Source organism: Nannospalax galili, unplaced genomic scaffold, assembly GCF_000622305.1.
Source record: "Nannospalax galili isolate Female #2095 unplaced genomic scaffold, S.galili_v1.0 scaffold719, whole genome shotgun sequence".
NCBI classification, from domain to species: Eukaryota; Metazoa; Chordata; class Mammalia; order Rodentia; family Spalacidae; genus Nannospalax; species Nannospalax galili.
In genome coordinates, this window is record NW_008341883.1 from 301,981 (window position 1) to 326,730 (window position 24,750).

The 24,750-nt window shown below is 39.4% G+C and overlaps 1 protein-coding gene across 1 annotated transcript in view; it reads left to right on the forward strand.

The window, feature by feature from the left end:
* Nucleotides 1–16,368: 16,368 nt before the first annotated feature.
* The window catches only part of Crppa (CDP-L-ribitol pyrophosphorylase A), a gene marked incomplete at its 3' end in the record, with an annotated part of 84,643 nt that continues 76,261 nt past the window's right edge, over nt 16,369–24,750 (forward strand). Inside the window, exons 1-2 of the mRNA XM_008837609.2 lie at nt 16,369–16,499; nt 16,601–17,181. Of these exons, the coding sequence (XP_008835831.1) occupies nt 16,931–17,181 (251 nt within the window). The remainder of the gene's footprint in view (nt 16,500–16,600; nt 17,182–24,750) is intronic.

Below are 24,750 nucleotides of genomic sequence, written 5' to 3' on the forward strand. Positions count from 1 at the left end.
GAAAAAAAAGCACAAAATTTAATTCACCTTTTCTTTGGAAGATCTAAAACATGCAATCCTTGTCTTTTTAATACCAATCCTAAAATATAGATACAGACAGAGACATAGAGACAGACACACGCCCACACAGACACTGACCAGTTCCCACCCCAATCTTCTAAAATTAGTTGACAAGAAGTAAAGGAATAACAAATGAAATTTTCCTTCTGTCCCACTCCATTACTCAGTTTTAGGAGGAAAAATGTACAGTGTATTTTCTGGGCATAGTGACTCTTAGAATTTTGCAACATGGCGTCCTTGGACCTTTTTAAGTCAGGACAAATTACTAGGGAAATAAAAATATTCTTTTTTTTTTAAAGGGAATAATGATGTCCCCATGTTATGCTAAGACTCTTTGAAAACCTAATTGAACATATTTAAGACTTGAAAAAGCTTTTTTCAATTTCAACAACAAAGTCCATTAAAAATTGAGTTGCTGTGCAATTCTTGAGAATATTTCATCATGAATAGAGAGCTCAATTTCAAGTTATTTATTTATTTAACACATATTAAAAAAGAATTGTGGTCTTATTTCTGGCTTATGTCAGGAATTTTTAAAGATGACTTTTTTTTCTTATGTGGTTCTGAAAGGTGAACCCAGGGCTTAGCACATATGAGACAATCATCTAAATAAATGCTAAAGAAAATGTTGAATCAGCTAATAAAATGAGTAAATAGAAATATTTGAAAAAAATTAATTTTTAATATAGGCTGATGATGTTAGAGTAATAGTTAATATTTAAAAGATTATCCTAATTTTTTAAAAACTTATCTATGTTTAATTTATGTGTATGAATGTTTTGTCTGCATGCATGTAAGGGCACCCTTGTTGTGCAATGCTTACAGAGGCCAGAAGAGGGTATCAGATCCCCTGAACCAGAATTACAGATGTTTATTAGGGGAACCAAACCTGGCTCTGCTGTGAGAATACCCAGTACTCTTAGACATTAAGCCATCTCTCCAGCACCCAGATATCTTAATTTCTGAGGTATAATTATAGGTTCCAGTGGTGTTATGGCTTGCATGTGAAGTGTCTCCAACATCTGGTTATCTGGTGACTGTGTTTTGGAAGGCTGTGGAACATTTATGACTGTGGTTTAACTGGCAGAATTGGGTCATTGCTGATGGGTCCTGAAGTTGATAGCTGCTTCTGGTTTCCACTTGTACTCCCGCTCTATCAAGGTGTGAACAAGCCATGCCATAAGCATCTGCTGCTATGAAAGAGCTGCCCCAGATACCATGTTTTCCCTGGCATGATGGACTCTATTCCCTGAAACTATGGCCAAAATATAATTCTCCCCCCTTAGGTTGCTTTTTCAGATATTTGTCACAGCTCTGAGGAAAACAATACTGAAAATTAATACCTAGATATGGGACTTTTGCTGTGATAAACCTGGATACCTGGTCTATAAGCCCCTATAATTGACTGGCAGGAGAATGTGGAAGAGTTTGGAGTTTGGTCTAGAAAAGCCCTAGAATACTGGGAACAGAGCTTACGGAGTGATTCCGTTGTGAGTTCTGAACCCAGAATGCCAATAGAAACGTGGACAAAAATGACTACATTGGAGTGGAGAGATGGCTCAGCAATTAGGAGCATGTCTTTCAAAGAACAAAGTTCCACTCTAAGCATTCACTTTGGGTGGTTCCCAGTTGTTTATAACTCTAGCTTCAGGGGCTTCTGACAACCTCTTCTGGCCACTCTGGGCAACTGTGCTCACATGCACATACTCCCACACAGACGCACACACACACACACACACACACACACACACACACACACACAAACACAGACACAGACACAGAAATATGCATAGTTTAAATTTTTAAAAATATTTTTTAAAAGGACTATGTTTATGAAGTTTTAGAAAGACAGGAACAAGTACTGTATTAGCAACTGGACTAGAGGCCATTAATGTTAGATTTTAGGAAGGTGCCTACATTTTGCTTGTGTCCTCAAAATTTCAGTGAGGATGAACTCCAAAGTAATGGACTGATTAATTTGGCAGAAGAAATGTCCAGACAGTGCAACATTCAGACTACAGCATGGTTACTACTTGATACTTTTGGCCAGGTTTATAGTGAGAATGGAGGAGAAATTGTGAAGCAGAAAGATTGCAAAGGTGTGTGATTTGGGAAGGAAAGGAAAATGAACACACCGAATCTTGTACACAAGGTGGGGCAGACAAAATGGCTGCAATTGTTAAAGAGACACTATACACTGGGAGAATAAGAAAGATGTCTTCAGGCTAAGGCTTCAACTATCAAAATAAAAGAGTTTCTGAACAGACTATGCCATGGCAGGGGTGCCCTGCTTGAACAAGGCTTCCTAGGGCTGTGTTTCCTCAATATTTGGTTGTGTAGACCAATGAGGCTGCCACAGCTATAATAAGGGTAAGCTTATATACATTTCAAAGTGGCAACAGAATTTGGTTTCTCCAATATGTTGCTGATTTTGTTGAAACACAGAATATAAGAGTGACAGAGATATTGAGGCTTGCACCAAGGTTCCAGAAAACATACTAAGAAGGCCGACCAACGTGGGACAGAGTCAGATTCTTTGCAAGGAGGCTCTTAGAGACCAATATTTGAGTTCTGAGGGTGAATCCTAAGTATCAAAAAGACTCAGAATTTTGGGCATGCAAGGAATAAAGAATATCTGCCAAGGAGAGCTGCACAAAAATGAGGCCATGTGTGTTACAAGCAACAGGTTGTAGGGGCAGGGCTGAACAAGTCTGTTGATTCTATATGATGCCACAGTGTGCCCCAGATTCAGGGCTCAATGTTTGATTTGCTGAACTTTAATCTTGCTTTGGTCATGTCTTTCCTTGTTACCTTCTGGTTCCTCCATTTTAGATTGAGAATGTTCATTTTTCACCATTATATATTGGACATATTTAACTTGATTTTATAGAGACTCAGAGCTAAGAAGTTTTCTGGAGGCTCTAAAGAGACTTTGGGATTTTTGAACAATTTTGAGACTCTTAAGACTATAGGGACTTCTGAAGCTGTATTGAATGAATCTTGTATTATGAGATGAGCATGAACTTATGGGGAGCAGGAGCAAAAAGATTAGAAATGGATGTGCATCTTAGTGTCAATTGTATTAAAAATGAATTTTTCTGTATGAAAGTATGTATTTTAATAACGAAATGGAGATCTTTTTTAAAGGTTAAAACCTCATTTAATTTTATGTATTATAGGGTTTATACTGAGTACAATATTGTATAGCTGTAATAATTCTACTGTAACCCTAAAAATTTACAGCCAATTTTGAAAGAGATGACTCTTAGCTCTGGAAATTGTTACTGAATATGTCAATGCTGTTGTAATGAAATACTTCTTATAAGTATGTGGTTATTAAATAAATCATTAGCTCTGGAAATTGTTATTGAATATGTCAATGCTGTTGTAATGAAATGCTTCTTCTAATTGTATGGTTATTAAATAAATAATTTTAAAAAAAGATATAACATCTTAGCTGGGCGTGGTTGCATATGCCTTTCGTCCCAGCACTAGGGAGGCAGAGAGGCATGGGAATGTATGAAATTGAGGCCAGCCTGGTCTACATAGTGAGTTCTGGGCCAACTGGGGCTACAAGGAGATCCTATTTCAAAAAACAAAAAATATCTTGTATTGCTTGGGTCCCACTACAGTTTTATACTGGTTTACCCAGTATGTATAATGTAGATCAAGGAACTCAGGGACAAAAGTGATCTAAATATTTAAGTAATAGAAATTGTTTAAGTTACAGATTATTCTGAACTAAATGCTACTAGATTAAAATATGTACTTAAGACCTTTTGACTATACTTAAACAATTTTAAAAATTGTGAAAAAAATAAAAATAAATATGTTTTGGTAATATGTTTACAAACTAGAAATGAAAATGCTGACCTTCACTAGAAAGAGTAATCAAAACAAATTAGAAACACTGTCTTCTCCTTTTACACAGTATAGATTTTACAGATGTAGGGTCACAGTCCCACAGTTTTTGACAAGTCACTAATTTCAGTTTTCGTTCCTGTAAAAGTGGATCAGGAATAACATTTGTCTCACAAAGCAGTTGTGAGATCTGAAAGAATTATTCCCATGTGCAGGTGCTACTGTTACTGGCATGTTATAGTTATTCAATAAGTATATATACTATTGCATACAAGTGGACATATCTCCTGAGTTAATGCTCAGTTCATTGTAGAACATTGTCCTTTATGCCCAGTCATCTGTTAAACTAGGCCAGGGTTTCTATCCGTGTATATATCCAGTATGGTGCTTACTGACAGATGGTCTTCAAAACTAGTGCTTCCAAACTGCTACCTCAGATTCTGATTAGCATGTGCACCTATACAAACCCCACAGATTGCTCTGATATGCTATCCAGTTGAGAAGTACCAATCCAAGTCACGTGTCAGGAAAGAACCAGATTTGCTTTTAATTTTCAAAATCTAGGGTTTACCAAGGTCAAGCTACTCTCACCTTAGTTACTCTTAGATGTTTTGAGCTTTTGTCAGCTATGGCCCAGCCATTTTGAAAGTGCCTCCATTTTGGTTAAACAATGACAATTCCTGAAACTAACGTTCCTGAAACTAACATAATTTGGTTTCCAGAGCTGAAGTAACTTGTTTGCCTAGATTCCTTCCTGCCCTATCAACCTCCAGTATTAGCCATCTATGAGAAATGTTTTCGATTTCCTAACATTCTTCTCTTTCTGCTCACCTTATTTCCTTGGCTTTGGCTAGCAGTGGCCAACTGTGGGCCAAAAAAGGAAATGTTTTGGTCCCCTACTCCCTTTCTCTTTTTCTCTCTCTAACTACCCCAGGGGGCCTGTAAGCCAAAAGGTCCTCTGTAGACCTTTTCCAAAATTAAGCCTGATCTATCCTAGAGTCCCTAGTTCCCTTATCTTTCTTTCACTCTCACTGTGGTAGCTTTGCTTTCACTTGCAAAAATCGGAAGCTGAGCTAGTTCAGAAAACAGCAAATGTCAAAATGATGCCCTCTTCTGTTCCATTTAATTTTTCTCACCTGTTGATTTCTGGTCTGACACATTTACTTATGATTTTCAGAAGGTTTTTAACTGGCAGAAAACTCTTACAAGATTCTTAATCCAGATTTAATTCCAAGCCATAAAGAAGCAATTCATAGTTAAATATGGCATAGATGATTTAAAATGAGAGGTCTAACTCAGATGAACAAGTTAATTGAGGTGGTAGCTGATGTCCATATGAAAGGGATTAGGTAAAATAGGTTTATTATTTTTCCTGTTGTTACCACTAGTGGGTTATGAAATTGAATGATGTTTCTACCGAGGCAAGCTTGTACACCACCTTGGGTTCCCTACCCAGCTTAGTGCAGGATCAAACTCAGAAATAATTGCTTGTCTTTGTATATAACTCTCAGAAAAAGTGGAAAAGTGCATATATGGTTTTATAGATATTTTTCTAGTTTGTAAGAAATAGCCACATCAAATTGAATATAAAATGAATGGGGTCGTAATTCTTTTTATTTCAATATTTATTTAAGTCTGTTTCATACCTATACTGGAATTGCTTAAGGAGGGTTATTAAAATGTACATTTCTCTGACTACTGCAGTACTGAATATATATTATTATATAATACATGATATGTAAATTATGTCATTTGAAATTATAAAAACAACACATAAGATTTTAACAAACAACTTTAATACACTAACAAGTTTATCTTTCACTGCTAAAGGTAAAATGTCACTACTGTTTTCTTTTTAAGGTGCACAGGAAAAACAAAGTAGCCAGCTGAGAGGGTTGATAATTAACTTTGCAGGATATACCAAGAAAATAAAAGAGAATAATTGTATTATGAGTGTTGTTCAATCTGAATACCCATAGAAAGACCTCAATTTGTTTATCACTTTTCTTGTGCATAAAAATAAGTTAAAAGTCAGAGGTTAATAATGGAATTAAAATTCATAGCCTTACAGAAATTCTGGTTCTAGCCCACTGAAGAATGATAATTTATTTTTTCTGGCATTTGTGAGCAACACCTCAACTCATTTCTAGAAATGGAGTCACAGCAGTTAAGTGTGGTTGGGAAAGAGGAGACTGACTGCTATGCTAATTATACTTGAGTTAGCTAACCCTGAAAAAAAAAAATCTGTATATACTGACATGTCAATCAACTCTGTGTGTGTGTGTGTGTGTGTGTGTGTGTGTGTGTGTGTGTTTAAAACTAGTTTTCAGTCTTTTAGATGCAAAGTTGAAAGCCAATTTCATTTGGTGGACATCTCTATGTATGTTACAAAGTAAATATAACTGTACCTAATAAATGATAATATGAAGGTTGCAGAATGTAAGGTTAGTACAAAACAATTAATTTGCTTTCTGTGTACCATCAATTAACTAGTAGAATTTGAAATTAAAGGCATAATACCATTGCTATGGTTTAATTGTGTCTCCCAAGGGTTTGAAGTTAAAGCTTTGATCCTGGCATGTTGTTGCTGAAAGGTACTGCGGACCTTTAAGACAGGGGCCTTGTTAGAGGTTCTTGGATCATGGGGGTAAGTGCTTGAACAAGCCTGTGCAAGCACTGTCTTTCTGCTAATGTTTTGAGATGTGGCTATTTCCTCTACTTACTCAGTTATGATGGCCACTAACACCCCTAGCCAAAGGCAAAATGAAGCATCCTCCCTCTAAGCTGGGATTTTGACCTTTTAAAACAACCTGCTGAAAACCCTTTTTAAAGAAGTTTCTTTCAAGTGGGTGAGTCTTGGTAGGTTAACAAGGCTCCAGTGGATGGATCCACACTGAAGGACATCTGGGGAGACAAATTAGACTACACACACACACACACACACACACACACACACACACACACAAAGAAGAGCGAGAGCGAGAGAGGGAGAGAGTGAGTGAGAGAGAGAGAGAGAGAGAGAGAACATTAAATTGAGTAGGGGCATTAAGGGGAGGTACGATAAGGGAGGAGATCTGATAACCATCAAAATATATTATATGAGAATCGCAAAAGTTTTCCTAAAGGTAAAATGCAAAACTATAGAACTCTCAGAAGATCACAAGGAAGAGGGATGACTAGACAAGATCTGTGGGGATGAACCCTACAGTCAACAGAAGGGGTTATAATGATACTCCAGCATGATAGATGCACCACTCTGTCGGGGGATATTGACTGGCAGGAGGACATCCCTCATCAAGAGCAAGGGCAGAGCGTAGATAGAAATCTCCGTACCTTCTTAACTTTACTATAAACATAAAACTACTTCAGGACTGAAGATGAGAAAAATAACAGAGATTCCAAGTTGATGGATTAGAAGCACCCAGCAACTGCCAGCTTTTCCCAGGGATAGAATAGAAACAGCGGAGAAGGCACTAGCCTTCCAGGTGGGTGACTGGGAAGGCGTTGGTGTTCAGTAGTGAACAGAGACTTAAAACTCAGAGACTCTGCAAAGCAGAACAAAGGAGAGGAACACCTGAGCACTGAGCAGAGGGTGGTAGCATGCCAAAAGGTGGGGGTAAACAAAAGAACCAGGGAAATCAGAAAACACAAGGAGCTCAGGGCGTAGCGCCCTGCCAAACAAAGTACAGCCTAACCAGTGAGCAAACCTGGAGGCTGCTTAGCACAGCAGCACTGGCGAGAACAAGAGAGAGATGAAATCGGCTAGGCAAATTAGGATAAAGGACCCCCAAAGTGAACAATTTTTTCCTTAGCTAAAAGCCAGAGTGTTTAAGCCAAAATCGTTGGTTCTGCTCCAGCCAGAGGCCAGGAATGCCAGGAAGGAGTAGGGGGAAGAGCACCTGGCTTTTCTGTATCTCTTTTCCCTAAATAAGCTCCCCTTTTCTGGAAACCGTACTGAAGATGTGACTGAAATTGCAAGGCACCTGGACACCTGGAAAGAAATTGGACTGACGGGTTCACGCCATGCTCCCATACAGTGAGGCCTTATTAACTCTACACAGTGACCCTCCGTGGTATCCCAGGCCCAGGAGCTCTGCCTTCTTTCCTTCTCTCAAACTCCCCATGATAAAATACTTCTTTCTAAACCTCCCTCTCTGTGGCCCATGAATTTCATTCTTCCAGTTCTCTAGACTAGAACCTCGAGGTCATTGACTCAGTGGAAGCTTTGTGTGACTGTGTGCCCAGTACCCAAGTCCTGACTTAAAAGCACACCCAAGAGCCAGAAAGGGCTCCCCTGCTGTCATAGACACTCCCCAAATCCCCATTTTACTGAAAAGGCTCTCTCTTCTTCCCAAAATAAAATCACAATCTATGCAAACTGTAACAGGAAGGTCTTATCTGAGCTTACAGCTTTGGGTGTCAAAGGACTCTACTTTTTCCTATATCTGGAAACGGAAGCAAAAGTCAAATGTGAACACCTCCCTGCCCTGGGAAACTGGGCTGAGGCACAAAGGGGAGCAAAAGTTCAGTACTGTTTAGGATCGTAATTTTGAAAAGATATCATGGTGCTGATAAATGAATGGTTGAATTTACAAGTGATTACCAGAACCCAGAACACCAGTGTGTGTGTGTGTGTGTGTGTGTGTGTGTGTGTGTGTGTTTCTTTGTCTGCCTCTCCTCTCTCTCTCTCTCTCTCTCTCTCTCTCTCTCTCTCTCTCTCTCTCTCTCTCTCTCTCTCTCTCTCTCTCTCTCTCTCTCTCTCTCTCTCTCTCTCTCTCTCTCTCCACTGCTCCCCATCTCCACACCACTATGTGTAGCTGCAATCTCATAGTGTTCCTCAGTGCCTCCAGCAGGCATTGTGGATCTAATGATAGGTCAAGTTTTTGTATTTTGAGGAACTTCTGTACTGATTTCCACGGCTATTGGACAAATCAACATTCCTTCTAGAAATGATCAGGGTTTTCTTTTGTCCATTTTTTTCACAATATTTGTTGTTACTTGCTTCCTTAATAACTATCATTCTGACTAGGTTGAGATGGAATCTCAGTGTGTTTTAATTTGTGTTTTTGATGGCTTATAAGGTAAAATACTTTTCATATGTTGATTGGATTTGTACTTCGTCTTTTGTGAACTGTTTTTAAAATTTTGTTATTGAGATTTTGTACATTTCATATAACCGTTCTTAAGTAAATTTAGACTCCCTCCCCCATCCATGCTCCCCCACCACCTCACCAGACCTCATGTATTCAGTCATACATGTTAAGTCCTATCCAGTCAAGCATTTATACCCATGTCCTTTGGTGCCAATTCATCCACTGAATTCTAGTCAGCCTATTTAGAGGTTGTAAGTAAGGCCTACTCTCCCTTGCCCAGTAGTGATCAGTCTCCAATAGTTCCCAGACAAGTTTTCTGAATTTGTAGTTCATTTTCTTGTTTAGTTTTTTGAGTTCTTTCTGTATTCTAGGTGTTTATCCTCTGCCAGATGTATAGCTAGCAAAGATTTCTCCCCATGCTGTAGGCCGTTTCTTCATTCAGTTGTTTCTTTTGCTGTAAAGAAGCCTTCTAATTTCATGAGGTCCCATTTGTGGATCATTGGCATTATTTCCTGAGTAACTGGTCATTTTTGCTTATATCAGTACTTAAAATTTTCACAGTATTTTAAAATTTCAGAGTTTCAGATCTTCTATTAAGGTCTTCAATCCATTTGGGCTGATTTTCACACAGTAGGTGATAGGGAGCAGTTTGATTCTTCTGTATGTGTGTACCCTATTTTACCAATATCGTTAATTGAGGAGGCTGTCTTCTCTCCAGTGTCTATTTTTGGCATCTTTTTTAAAAAGAAAATCTGTGACTGTAGCTATGTGAGTTTGTATTTCCTTCTTCTTTCCTATTTCACTGATTTACATAGTTAGGGGCCAGTGCCATACTGTTTTTCTTTCTATTACTCTATAGTACAACTTGAAATCAGGTATGGTAATACCTCTAACATTATTACTTTTGCTAGGACTGCTTTGGCTATCCAGGACCTTTTGTGCTTCCATAAGAATTTCAATATTGTTATTACTTGTTTTGAAGAATTTTGATGAGGATTGCATTGAACCTGTAGATTGCTTTTATAGTAAAGCCATTTTCATAATATTAATTCTTCCAAGTCATGAGCATGGAAGGTCTTTCCATTTTCTAATATTTTATTTAATTTCATTCTTCAGTGTTTTAATTTTTTTTTTTTTTTGGTCTTTTTCAAACAGGGTCTCTCTGTAGCCCCAGCTGTCCTGGAACTCACTATGTAGTCCAGGCTGGCCTTGAACTCAACAGAGATCCGCCAGCCTCTGCCTCCCAAGTGCTGGGATTAATTGTAGAGATCTTTATTTCCTTGGTCAGTTTTATTCCCATGTATTTTTTTTTTGAAACAATTGTGAATGGAATTTTCTTCTCAGTATACACAGGAAAGGTTCTGATTTTGTGTATTAATTTTGTATACTGTCACTTTCCTGAAAGTTTTTGTCAGATCTATGTGCTTTCTTGTACAGTGTTTGAGGTTTCTTTTATATAGAATCACACTGTTAGCTTTTTCCTTTTCTGTTTGTAACCCTTTCATTTCCTTCTCTTATGGTTCCAGCTAAGATTTCAAGCACTACATTGAATAAAAGTGGAGAAAGTAAACATACTTGTCTTGTTGCTGATTTTAGTGGAAAATTTTTGGGCTTTTCCTCACTTAGTGTAGTGTAGGCAGTAGGTTTTTCATATGCAGTGGAATTTAGCAGTGACTTCGTCTGGGCTTTCTATTTTAAAGTTAGAGATTTAATAATCATTATTGCTGCTTCAACCTCACTGCTTCCTGTTCATCTGCTTTAATTGCTTTTATAATCCTGGTTTAATCTTGTTAGACTACATGCGTCTAGAAATTCCCCTACTTCCAGATTTTCCAACTCAGTAGAAAACAAAATTTTAAGGTATGTCCAAATGACTAATTCCACTAGGATTTACTTACTTATTCTACTTACTTTCATTGGTATCTGCTTACTAATTTCATTGGTATCTACTGCAATGTCTTTCTTTTTGCATGTAATTTTGTGACTTTGGACCCTCTCTTTGTTTCTTTTGGTGAGTTTGGCTAAGATTTTGTCAGCTTGTTATCTTTTCAAAGAAGCAACTTTTCGTTTCTTTGACTCTTTATGTATTTTTTGCTTGGCTCTTTAATTTCACTATTATTTTGTTCCATCTACTGATTTGGGTCATGACTTGTTCTTGTTTTTCCATGGCATACAGTTTATTACTATTTGTTTGAGATCTTTCTGATTTTTTTTTTTTAATGTCGGCACTTGTGACTATCAATATCCTTCTTAGGACTACTTTCTTTGTGTCTCATTGGTTCGACATGCTGTGTTTTCACTTTCATTAAATTCTGAGAATTAAAAAAATTCTGTTTTGGTTTCCTTGATGCCCCATTTTCATTCAATAGGTATTGGTTAATTCCGTGAGATTCTGCATAGTCCGTTTCCTCTTGCTGTAAATTTCTAATTTTATCCTTTTGTGGCCAAATAGAATACAAGAAATTACTTTAATTCTCTTGAATTTGTTGAGACTTTCTTTGTGTCCTAATAAATGATATGTTTTTGTATGGCATGCCAATGCATAAAAATTCAGTAAAATATATATTGAAAAGAAGAGATCTATTTTAGAGGAAATTCCATGGGCTGCTGAGAAGAATGTGTCTTCTGTGGTATCAGGATAGAATAATCTAGAGATGTCTGCAAGTACTTTTGAAATATGTTGTCATTTCACTCAGATGCTTTTCTGTTTGCTTTTCCTTGGGATGACCTATCTATTGGTAAGAGTTGGGTATTGAAGTTACCCACTGTTATTGTGGTAAGGTGAATCTGTGTCTCTATATCCAATAGTGTCTGCCTTAAGAAATTGAGTGAATTGGTGCTCAGTGCATATATGTTTAGAATGACAATGTCCTCTTAGTATGAAGCCACGTTTCTTTCTTCAGACTAGTTTTGGCTTCAAGCCTGTTGTCTCTAATTGCCACCCATGCTTATTTTTTAGTTTTATTTGCTTGGAATACTTTTTTCTATCCTTTTACCCTAAAGTTGCATTTGTCTTTGAGGGGGAGGTATATGTCTTTGAGCAAATAATTAGAGATCATGCTTTCCACTCTAGGCTGTTAGCTTGTGTCTTTTGGTCCATTAATATTCAAAGCCATTATTGAAAAGTGTGCTGATTCCTATCATTTTGTTGGTTTTGTTTCTTTAACTATTCTTCTAGTATTTATTCTTTCCTGTAGTCTCATGAATGTGTTTATATTCTCCTTAGTCCAAATGATTCCTTCAAGTATCATTTTTTTGGTGTGTGTATATTTGTATATGTGTTCATGTGTTTATGCACATGTAGAAGCCAGAATTTGACATCAAGGATCTTCCCCAGTCACTCTCTGCCTTATTTTTTAAATGTATATTTTTTTAATTTAGTTTTTGGCATTTCATATAATAGACCTTAATCCCCCATCTACAACTCCCGTTAGCCTCCACGCTAGATTTCATGCATTCTTTCACATATGTTAAGGCCTATCTGGTCAAGCATTTGTACCCAGATGTCCCTTGGTTCAAGTTCATCAGTGGAGTCTACTCAGCCTATCTACTCTCCCTGACATTTCAATAATCAGTTGCCAATGGTTCCTTGGCTAAAGTTGGGTCCTGCTGCCCATTTCCCCACTTCTATGTTGGGTTTTTGTCTGACTGAGTTAGCATGGTCTTGTGCATGCTGTCACCCTTGTTACAAGTTATATGAGCAAGTTCCCAGAGGCCTGAAAGCCTCTGCTCCCTTATGTTCATGCACCAACCCTGGCTCTTACAACCTTTCTTCACCCTCTTCTGCACTAGTCCCTGAGTTGTGTGTGGGTGAAGTTTAATATAGGAATCCTATCTAGGGACATGCACTCTGCAGTTTCTTATTTTCTAAAACTTGGCCCGTTGTGACCTTCTGTGTGCATCACACCCTTTTGTATGAGGAATCTTCTCTGGTGAGAGTTGAGAGATCTGTTAGTATTCTCTCAACCTCCTGTTCTGCTACAATCAATGAGCTTCAGGTGTAGAGGCTCTGCTGTAAAAGTGTCACTTAGGGCTGGGCATCTCTCAGACATATATTATGTGTGTGACCAGTTGTGGAACTGTTGCAAAAGAAGATTCTTTGATGAATGGTGTAGAGTAAACATGTCTGGGTAGCAGGAAGGTCTGTGACAGGTGGATCAGGAGAGGGGCCAAGGGCAAGGTGGGGGTGGGAACAGCCTTTGGAGGGTCTAACAAACTAACCTGGAGAATTGAGCTAGTCTGGGGGCAGGGGATCAGGTTGTAGTGGGCAGGTCTGGGTTGGGAAGCTCACCCAGAGATCTGAGGCAGAATAGCAGAAGCCAGCCTAGGTCCAAGGCTAGAAGGGGGACAGAGTGCAGAGAGAAGAGTGAAGCTTCTCAAGGTGCTGGTGAATCAAGCACAGTGGGCAGGATCTGACTTACCAGGGTGGTAAGAAGGTCTGTGGCAGGCAGATCAGGAGGCAGAGGGGCAAGGTGGAGGGCCTAACAAACTAAGCTGAAGAATTTTCTCTGCCTTATTTTTGAATCAAGGTTTCTCACTGAATCTGGAGCTCATTTACTTGGCTTACTTGAGTAGTTGGCCAGGGAGCTCTAGGGACCCACCTGTTCCCTCCCTTTGCTGCCCACCCCCACAGGGGTTAGATAGCTGCACTATCTCCCTAGCTCTCTTTCAAGTATCCTCTGTAGTGCTGGTTTGGGGGCCATGAAATTCCTTTAGTTTGCTATTATTGTGGAAACATTTTTTTCTCCATAAATGATGACAGATAGCTTTGCTGGATTGCTGGGTATAGTAATCTGGGTTGGCAATTATTATCTCTAAGTGCTTGGAATAGGTCATTCATACTTTCCTGGATTTTAGAGGTTTTGTTGAGAAAGCTGCTGTGATTCTAATGGGTTTGCCTTTAGATGTGATTTGGTGCTTCTGTCATGCAGTTTTCACTATTTTCTCTACTCTTTATATTTAGTTCTGTAACTATAGGGCACATGTAGCCATGCCTAGATATTTTACGTGGGTGCTGGGGGTTGGCGCTGAGGACCTATGTCACACAGCAAGTGCTCTTAGCCCCAAGCAATAGCCCCAGATCCTTGATATTTATGTAAGATGGTTGCTATAAGTTGGTACAAAATAAAAGGAAATTGCATCTATTACTCACAGTATGCTTAAATGGAAATATTGTTAATATGTCCATATATATGCAAGAAACACTGCTTCTCTCACATATGTATATGTATAAATAATTTGTCCTTCTATTCACTACCAGTTGATCTGTTAGATTTTGTTCTTATGCAGCTTATAAGATCTAAGAATTCTTACTGAACAGGCTAAAATGAATGTATTTTCTCTAAGAAAAATTCTAAACTGATGGTCTAAGAAAGACTATAATTTCTCAGGATTTGATTACAGAAAATGATTCTATAGCAATTGATAAAACAAACTATCCTAATAAAAAACAAATAGGTTTCTATGACATTTTCATCAATGCAAATATTGTGCTGAATCATATTTACCCTCTCTACCATCTCCTCCTCCCTTCCTCCCCATAGATCCCTTCCCTCTTAGTCCTCCTTCAATTTTCAGGTCTCTTTTCCCCACATATGAGAGAAAACATATGATACTCATCTCTGCCTGGCTGGTTCCATATCTTCATGGGCGTGCATACATCTCTGTTGTATTCTGACTTCATTTCTTTAGGGTATATAGTCAAGAGCAGTGTAGTTCAGCTCAGTCACAGGGTAGTTTGCTTTGTAGGTTTTTGAGGAACCTCATACCAATTCCCCTACTGGCTGTTCTCATTTACATTCCCACAATCAGCATACAAGGGTTTCTTTTCTTGTATCCTCTTGTATGTTCTTGTAAATCTTCCCTATCTTGTGGGTGTTTTGCTATATAACCCACTTATTCCTCATCTCAAACTCCAACCCTAACCATACCCCAACATGCTAAAACCTATTTACATCACAGACATGGAACACTAATGTCCCCTTTGCTCAGGTTTATTAAAAAAAAAAAAACCTAACCAGCACACAACCACTTTGAGAAGGCCCAAAGCTATGAACTTTAAAGGAGTGTTTCCTGGCTCTCTCTGCCTTTGTTGCTCTCCACCTGCTGACTGAGTGCTGTCAGTGGACTTGCCAATGTGCTTCCTGGGCACCCCTATTCTTTCAAGGACGTGTAAGTAACAAATTCCTTCTCGTAGTTCACGTTTTGTTGTGATGTGTTCTTTAGTGTCTCACTTGAGCAAGTTACAACACATTCAAATTTACCTAACTCCCTACAAAGAGCTCTCTTGGAGTCAGTCAGTCATTCTCTCTGTTTCCTGGAAAGAAATTATTCAAACACTGTAATACAAATAAGTCATACTTTCTTTTCATTTAAGGGTCATCTAAATTTCACAAACTTCGGTCACCACAGGAGCTCTCCATTAGTCATAATGAAAGTAACAAAAGCAGGACAGTGCTTTATTAATAATAGACAAAAAGCGGATAGGAACAGAAAATTTTTATTTTTGTATGCTTTAAATTGGCAAACTGGATAAAAATAATGAGATTTAATATTATAATTGGATAATTTTAATGTGTGATTTTTTTTTACGAATCTAATTTAGCTATTGACGGGTGAAGACTGATAATAGAAATGGGTAATTAATTATGTATTTTGTCATTATTCAATCGGAAATTCATTCAACAAATGTGAAGCTTCTGTTACATTCCAGAAGCTAGGCATACAATCCAAATGAAAAAGCAAAGCAAGGCCTTGTTCTCATGAATTTTGCATTCCTGCGACTGAATACAATAGAGATCTGGCACTCCAAATACCCCATTATATTCCACAGTAAACTCTTCCAGCAAACACAGTACTAAATAAGGCAAGGTATTCGTCAAGCCTGGAATGCCTCAACTCTGGTAGGACTTCTGAACAAAGAAGGGTTTAAGGCTGCCTTGCCATTTGCTGGGCAGTCTTACACAAGTTACTCAGCGTTCTGTTCCTCTCTAAACAAAAATGGCGATGCAGGGTTTCCCTAAAGTGAGACATGTATTGATTTCAGCCTGCTTATTACAATCTCCTGGGGAACTTTAAAAACATTCTATGGCCCAAGCCTATTCTAGACCAATCAAATTCTGAATTTCGAAGGTGGAATACAAACTTCAGAGATACACTGCCTGGGTAGTTCCAAAGTACAGAAAAGTTTGGGAACTAGCCTTGTAGTTTGGATTTTTTTTTTTTTTTTTTTTTTTTTTTTTTTTTTTTTAAATTATGTCTGTACACAGCAAGCACTTTTTTGTTCTTATAGTCTAGAACCAGAGGATACTATACAATATTAATATTCTTCTGTAAGAGTTCTAGTTGGGTCTTTTTGAACTCACAGAGATCCGCCTGCTTCTGCCTCCCAAGTGCTGGGACTACAGGCGTGCGCCACCACGTCCGGTTCACAGTTTGGATTTTTGATGTGTCCTATCACTGGCCAATCTACCTGTCCACTCTCGGGTAATCAGAGTGCTTTGGAGGGTAAAACGTAGATAATCGAGGTGTGCACACGTTCTGGGTCCTGTATTGCTGACTCCAACTCTTTCCTACCTATCTTACAGTGGGGAGGAGAGGTCCCTGCATGCTGAGTGTCTGCGACCCCTAGGTGTGTACGGACTCCTGCGGCGCCCCGAGCTGGGCCTGCCCGGAGGGAGACCGGAAAGAGCAGGAAGCTGGAGCAGCCTGGGTGCGCGGGGTCCGGGAGCAGGCCGACAACACAGGAAGGCTCGAGTGGACCTCCGAGATCCGCACCGGGACCTGAAGCGGAGAGGCCGGGGCTGCCGGGCGATTCTCCTTGTGCTGGTTCCCCGCTGCTCCATCTGCGATCGCCGCCCAGGGCCTGAGCCCGTGTGGGCACTCGGTTCCCGGCTGCACCGCCCGCCACCGCGCCCATGGAGCCCAGGCCGCGCTGCAGCCCGGCAGAGCCGGGGCGTTGCCTGAGCGGCCCGCGCGCCTCAGGCCCCGCGACCTCGGTATCCCGCCTGGGTGCTGCAGTGGCCGAGCTCGGGAGCTGCCCTTTCGCCGTGGCCGCCGTGCTGCCGGCCGGGGGCTGCGGGGAGAGGATGGGCGTCCCCACCCCGAAGCAGTTCTGCCCGGTCCTGGAGAGGCCGCTCATCAGCTACACCCTGCAGGCCCTGGAGAGGTAACTGGCGCCCTCTGAGCCGGGACGCTCCCAGCCCATGGCTTGGCCGGGAAGCTGGACTCTGCAGGGCATTAGGACTAAGGGACACTAGGTTCTCTCTGTGGCCCCGGTGGGGCCGAATGCAAAGCTGTTCTTGGAGTGGCTGGCGCTCACTGCTTCCGCGCATGCGTGCGTTGGAGTGCCTTGGACGCACCTCCAGTTTCCTAGGCACGTAACTTCCTTCACTCCCACACATTAGGAGCGTCTTCTGTGAGACAGAGTGGGCCAGATACCTGATACTGAATATAGAGAGAAGAGCAGTTTTTAATCCCAGCATTTGAATCGAGGAAAGGGATTTGAGGGTGAAATTGAAGCCAGTACCCCCTAGAAAGAGATTGAAATCAATCAGTTCCAGAAACAGAACAGTGTCAGGAGGACCGGAAAGATGCAAGGGGCATGTTTGTGGTGTGCTGTGATGGGGCTGGAATGGGACTGAGTAGGAATCCGCAGGATTATAAAGGTTTCCTAGTTCTGCGAGGTGTTTAAGCTCCTTTCAAGTCAATTGGAGAGTTTGGGTGATGTCTTAAACCTTGAGCGAACAGGTTACATTTCAAGGTGGATGGATGCTGTCCTTTAGTATTCATAGCATTTAGAGGAGCATTTAAATTAAAACCTCTGTCCTTGGCATTTTGTCCAGAAAGGCAGCCCTCTCTCTCATCTCCAATACACGTCAGAAGCCAAAGGACCAAAGTTATTTCTCATAAGGACTATTTCATTTCTGAATATTGTCATTAGGAAAAATGAAAGTGTAAAGGGCTATAATCATCCTTGATTAATCTAATCAGGCCAATGGTTACATGTGAAACTCAGGCAGACATAAAAATCCAGTTACTACCCTTCTGCCTTCCATTTCCCTGGATAGTAGGGAAGAAGTTCATCAGACCATCTTATCAATCGCACACCTATAAAGCTCTAGCACCACAGACTTTCTGGCAACACAGTGCACATATGCAGGCAGTTGTAGAGGATTTTTGTCTGGTTGGTAATTGCATGGAGAGAACTGTAGACATGTTTCCATTTTACATTTCTTCCCATGGGAAACGTTTTGTATTAATTTGCATTTTTGCATGTTCTGAGGCCGCCTGAGATAGGTGGGCACTAAAAATGAAATCTTTTAATGTAAAAGAATGTTTGGAAAGGCCTTGTTTATGGAAAATAAAGCAAAAGAACACTTGTTTTCCATTTTCGCTTAATTGATCACAGCAGCCTGAAATCCTAATAACCTACTGGGGAAATTGGAATAAATTATAACAGGTTATGATTTAGGGAGCTTTGATTGCTTTTTTCATTTGATTAAACTGAGATCAGGAGACTTAGTCCCTTATGTAACTATTGCTTTGTGACATCAGTTTCTACAAGGCATTTTGGTCTCAGGAAATCATGTGACAAAGGTATTATTGTTAAGGGCATAAAGCTCTGACAGATGGTTAAGTTCAGTTGATTAACTTGTGTCTAAGTTTTGCTGTTTAGAAAAATGTGCTCCCTGGATCTGAAGTAGGAAAGTATTTTATTCTTTCACTACCACTGACATGGGACCCTCAAAAGTTGCTGCAGGGAATTTCCATAATCAAGTAACCCAAATCTTTTTGAGATGGGGCTGGTTGAAATTCCAAAGGAAGAAGTGCTCTGTAGCACAACTCCGAAGCAAAGTGCAAACATGTATTTGGGGACCAGATAGAACACTCATCTTCCTGACTGGAGAAGCAGTGTTCTCACTAGTTATGTCCTGCCTGGGGGGATGGAGTGATCATGGGACAGACTTGACAGTTTAATGAACTTCATTCAGTTCAGGGCCAGAGCCCGTTTCCTTCCCTCTTCTGATAACAGCCTTTTCTGTACCTGGGAATGTTTAAGGACTTGACATAGACTGGAGTCTGCTGGGAGAAACCTGCAGATGGCTGGGTCACAGAGGGGTCAAGCTCTGTTTTTTCTCTTTTAAAATTTAAGACATAAAAAGTGGAGTTGGTGGCTAGGGGACATAGAACTAAAAGTTCTTGCCAGTAATCTCATTTCTGGTTTCAAATATATAAGGAAAGAAAATGTTATTTAGTAGGGTTGTTTAGTGTGGAATAGCCTTAAAAAAATAAGACATGATGATACAAGAACAAATTAAGAATTAGGTGAACTTCCCCGCTGCTTATAGATGTGGGGTGGGAATTCCTGTCAGTAGATCTACCAGAGTTCCAACCTCACTTTTCCTAAAGTCCTTGAGGTTTCTTAAGTGGAAGACCCTGCTTAAGATAACTTGTTCCTTGATGTGATTTATGCTTATCAAAACATCATAATTTTGCCTCCAATATAAATCTATGGGAAGAAGACCAAATGGTAAGAAGCATCCCAGACTTCTCAATTGTAAGCCACCGTGTATTAATAAATTGGCATTCCAGTCGAAGGCTCAGTCTCTGTAGTTTGGTCAGAGTGAATTATTAGTCTTGCTCTAACACATGAATTGGAGAAAAACCAGTACTGTGGATCTGTGTGTGTATATATATCAGAAACTCAATCTTGTGATTGGGATTCAACTTCCTTCTTATCTTATTGCTTGTAAATCAACAGAGGTCCATGTTTAGTTATTATTGAAAACTTCAACTTATAGCTTTCATTGTATCTTTGTTTTTAACTTAAGGCTTCATTAATGAGTCTTAAGTGAAGGGAAGGAATAGATCTGTTGTATTTTGTACAGGTTATATGATTAGAGACCCCTCTGCGTGCCCTTAAAAACAAGACTAAAACCAGTAGCTCTGGGACTTAATAACTGTGGAAGCCTTTTTGAGCCATAGTAAGGAGACTTGATATTGCTAAGGTATTAGGAACCAGCCCATCACCATACCAACTCAATATTTTGTCCCCAAACATCAGGATGGTCACGGAGAGAAGGAAATCTGTAGACAGTGGCTACAGTGTAATTCTGAGGGCAAGTTTCCATGAAGACAGTCATGTTAGAGAGCAACAGCTGCCACTGTCCTTTAAGACTGAGCTGTACCCTGGAGGAGAGTGTTCTGTAGGTATTAACAGGGCTTCATTTTCTCCATGTTTTAAAATAAGCATTTGTTTAAATGTTCTGTTTTCAACTGATCCCATTAAACTATCTGAGCAGAGTATGCTTGTAAGTAACATTGGTTATTCCAGGAGAAAATAACTTCTGAGATATTATATTTCCTCCTCAAAATGGCTGTAGGTGTTATGGAGCTTGGGGCTAAGTTTATATTTGCTACGGAATGTGCTAGGAAGGAAATAATCATGAAAACTTGATAGAATTGGGCTGCAGGGTTTGGTGTGGACTTGTTTTCAGCTCAGAGGTAGGCTAGATGCTTCTATTCAGCAAATATTTGTTCAGTAGGCACTGTGTGAGGTACTTAAGGTCTTTTACAGTCTCATGATTTTATATTATTAAAAGTCTTTTACAGAATTAAAATTTAATTCTATAACTTGAAAAGAATGTGAATAAATCCTTTGAAACACAAACAGTACTTATAAAGCCTTGCTTGCAGGTCCTGGGTGTATCCTCCCTTGCTGAACAAAATGGCATAATAAGCCTGTTACCTCTTGAGCAGTATGAAGTATTTTTTCCTAAACTTTTATTGTTTGTGGACCTTCCTCCATTTTAGGATATTCATTCTGCTCTAATTTCTATTTAACTTAGTCAACAATGCTGGCTTTGACATACTAGATATATATTTCATGATGCACAAGTGGGTCCTGAAATACAGAATTTGAAAAATAGTGGTACAAAATATTTTAAAGCTGAGCCTAGTGGCTCACATCTGAAAATTTAACGTTCAGGAGGTTGAGTTAAGAGGCCTGCCATGAGTTTGAAACCAGCTTTGGCTACTCTAGTGAGTTTCAGGATAGCCTGTATAAGATACTATCTCTAAAAACCAAATGAAAACAAACCCGTTATATTTAAAACCTAATAAAATTGTCTAGAAATCATCTAAGGCCACAAGTTTACTTGTTTGTATTTACATTGCCTTTGCTTTGTTCCAAATAGAAAACAGTCTAGATGGTAAAATTAGGAGCTATGCATAACATAATCAAACACATATTTGACTATTATGTCAGGTGACGTCCCTTCATTTTTCTTTTTGATTCTTTTGTATTTTTTGAACATAATTTTTCATTAAAACTAGCAACATGAGCTTAAAATGTTATCTTAACTGATTTCTCTGGGGTACTACACAATGAAAAGTAACAAAGGTAAAAAGCTTAGGGGGTAAGTTGATCTCTTACCTTCCAGAAAAATCCTGCTGCTGATCTAGGTACACCTTCTCTGTTAAAAAGAAGGTAACAGGATGCCACATTAAGTAATTGACATGTTTGATTGCTTTTAATAATATCTTATAAAGGCAGTTTTGGACCAACTACTCAGAAGTTCTCTTTATTCATTTAATAGACATTTATTAACATGGTTTGTGATTAGGGAATTCTCTCATCCCCTGTTCATTATTGTCTCACGTGCCTACTGTAGAATACGGTATATGCTGGATGTTTAGTTAATGTTTATTGAATGGCTCAATGAACATGTGGATGAAGGAAAATTTCCTTTGGCTTGAGTTATCAGAAATTACAGGAAATTGACTATTTTTCTGTAAAATAAGCAATGTTAAATGTTCAATCCTAGTAACAACAGCAACAAAAATCTTAGAATAATTCAGAATAATGTTTTCTCTCCTCCACAGTGTGTTCCTGCTCTGAGACAGTGTTAGTGCATTTGCAGAGGTTAATGGTGCGAGCTCCAAAGTCAGATTGAGGTTACAGCCTGGTTCCTGCATTTTATACCTGCATGATTGATTTTTTCTGTGTCCTCAAGTAGACTAAAGCAATTTACTTCAGAGAGCTGGTCATTGAGATATTATAGGAAAAATTCTCAACACAGCCATGGCTGCTAGCAAACATTCCATATTTTTCAGCAGTTTCTATTACTAAAGTTATTAGAAGTGAAGAATGTGCCAGGTTCTAGGGGTACTGTCTTTCTGAGAGCTGGTAGCCTAATGGAGATAGAAAGTTGCAGAGTACAGTATGATGCTCTACAATCTTTGGGAGATAAGTTTCTGGAATCAGAGGGTAAGGGAGGATGCATTCAATTTTGTGGCCACAGGTTTCCTGGAACAGGCTATGCCTGGAGCTGGAAAGCGTAAATGGGAGAGGAGAAAAAGGGGTGAGGCCAGGATGGAGAACCAGGGAGAATGGCACAGAGACCTGCATGTAAGAGGATGTGATGCCTCTATCTTAGTTTTCTCATTAACTGTGATCAAAACCACTGAAGGGAGGAAAGCTTTATTTTGGCTCACAGTTGCAAGGGATACATACAGCCTGTTACTCAACTTTGTGGTCACAGGTTTCCTGGAACAGGCTATGCCTGGAGCTGGAAAGCGTAAGTGGGAGAGGAGAAAAAGGGGTGAGGCCAGGATGGAGAACCAGGGAGAATGGCACAGAGACCTGCATGTAAGAGGATGTGATGCCTCTATCTTAGTTTTCTCATTAACTGTGATCAAAACCACTGAAGGGAGGAAAGCTTTATTTTGGCTCACAGTTGCAAGGGATACATACAGCCTGTTATGGGGTGGGTGCAGCTGGTGTGGGTCTTCAGGGTGGTGGAGCTTACAGTTGTGGTTTCTCACATGACCCTAACTAGGAAGCAGAGAACTTGCGCTGGAAGCTGCCTTGGCTTTAACTTTCAAAGGCTTGTCCCCAGTGACCCAGTCAGTAATGCTACCCATGCCTCCTGCCCTGAAGGTTCCACAATATTCTAAAATAGCCCTACCAGCTGGGGACCAAACATTCAAATACATGAGCCTGTGAGGAACTTTTCAGACCCACACAATCACACTCTCCCTTCAGGGAACATTTAGGCATGAGAGTAAGAGGGTTGTGGCAGAGGAGAGTTTCTTTTTTTTTTTTTTTTTTTTTTTTTTTTTTTTTTTTTTGTTTATTCTAGGCTAGCCTCAAGCTCACTTTGTGCTGAGGGGCTGAGGTCAGTCTTTTAAGGGCTGGGCTCCCAGTAGGATAATCTAGGGTTGGATAGGGGCTGAGGTCAGGTCTTCAACGGCTGTGACTGAGTTAATAGGATACCCTAGGGTTTGTACTTAAGAGGGTTTATCCAGAAGTGGCAAGAACAGATTGTGTTGGTGTAAGCTGAGAAGGAGACAGTTAAGAACCCCATTTGTTAAGTTATCAGACAGAAGACATTACAAGAAAAAGTTGTGGGTCACAGCTGTGGCAGTAGAGCTGGAGCCAGAAAACACACTGAAGAGGACTTGTCATTTGCCAGTTGATATGATCTTTGGGAACAGCATAGATTTGACACTGCTAGGATAGTGTAAGTTCTAGAATTGTCATGTCTGAGGTAGTTGGCATGGGGAATGGGCTGGAAAACAAACCAAAGAACAATTTACAGTCTTATTCCAGAGTCTTTTATTGCTTGTAAAGACTAGAGATTGTTCTAGGCAATCTATTTTATTGCACTGTTTTTGTCATTGATGTCATCTTGAAATTTCTGATAAAATGGAAAGGTAATTGGGGACCTCAAGGATGAGAAGCAATGAAACCAACCTACAAATGTAGGGGAGCATAATCATTGTCTCTATAGTATGTTATAAGAAGTTACACTAGTAGCCATTTATTCATTCAATAAACATTTATTGAGTACCTACAGAGAGCTTGGCATAAGGCAGTATACAAGACAGACATGTGTATTCTGCCATGGAGCCTACACTTTAGAGGATGGAAAAAAATGTTGTATTGTCAATGAGAAAAATGAATCTTTTTCAGTCTTGTCCTTTTTTGAATAAAACTGTGATATAGGAAGATAATATTTCTATACTGAAAAATATATACTTATCTCTAATATGTGAGACATTATAGAGATATTATATGAAGACTACATTAGTTAAAAATGAAAAGTGCATGTTAAGTGGCTACTTTTTTAAGCTATTGGTTACTTCATCTATTTTGGGGACTTACTTATTCTAGCATAAATACATAGGATTTCATAGGGCAATAATTTTTTTCTAATTTTAAAATTAATCTTTAGTTGGCATATAAAACATTAAAAGTTTTAAGTGATCTTTGTTCAGAACTGGTACTGTGGGTCCAAGGCAGCTGTCCTATTTGGGATGTGGTCGTGGAACACACAAGTCCCCAGGGACACTCATGGCCTAGTGATGGTGTTCAAAAGCCCTTACATGTCTTTGAGTCCAGAGCCAGTCAACAGTGTGGACTACATTCACTCTGGCCAATGTTTGTGTGTGATCAGCTACCCAGTTTTAATATTTGAATGGCTGGTTGCCAGCTCATCAAACTTGAGACAACCCACTTTTGGAATAGAAAAGTGCTTTGAGTTGTTTTTATCCTATTGAGGGAGAAAGTATTGGGAAAAATGTAAATTTTAAACTATATTCCTATTGTCTAGTTTCTCAGGCAATTTACTGGTACTCTAGTTGTTTACATTTAATTGAAGTAAAAAAAATCTAACATATCTAAAATATGATATTTCACACTTTAAATCCTATGTCATGCAAAATATATACA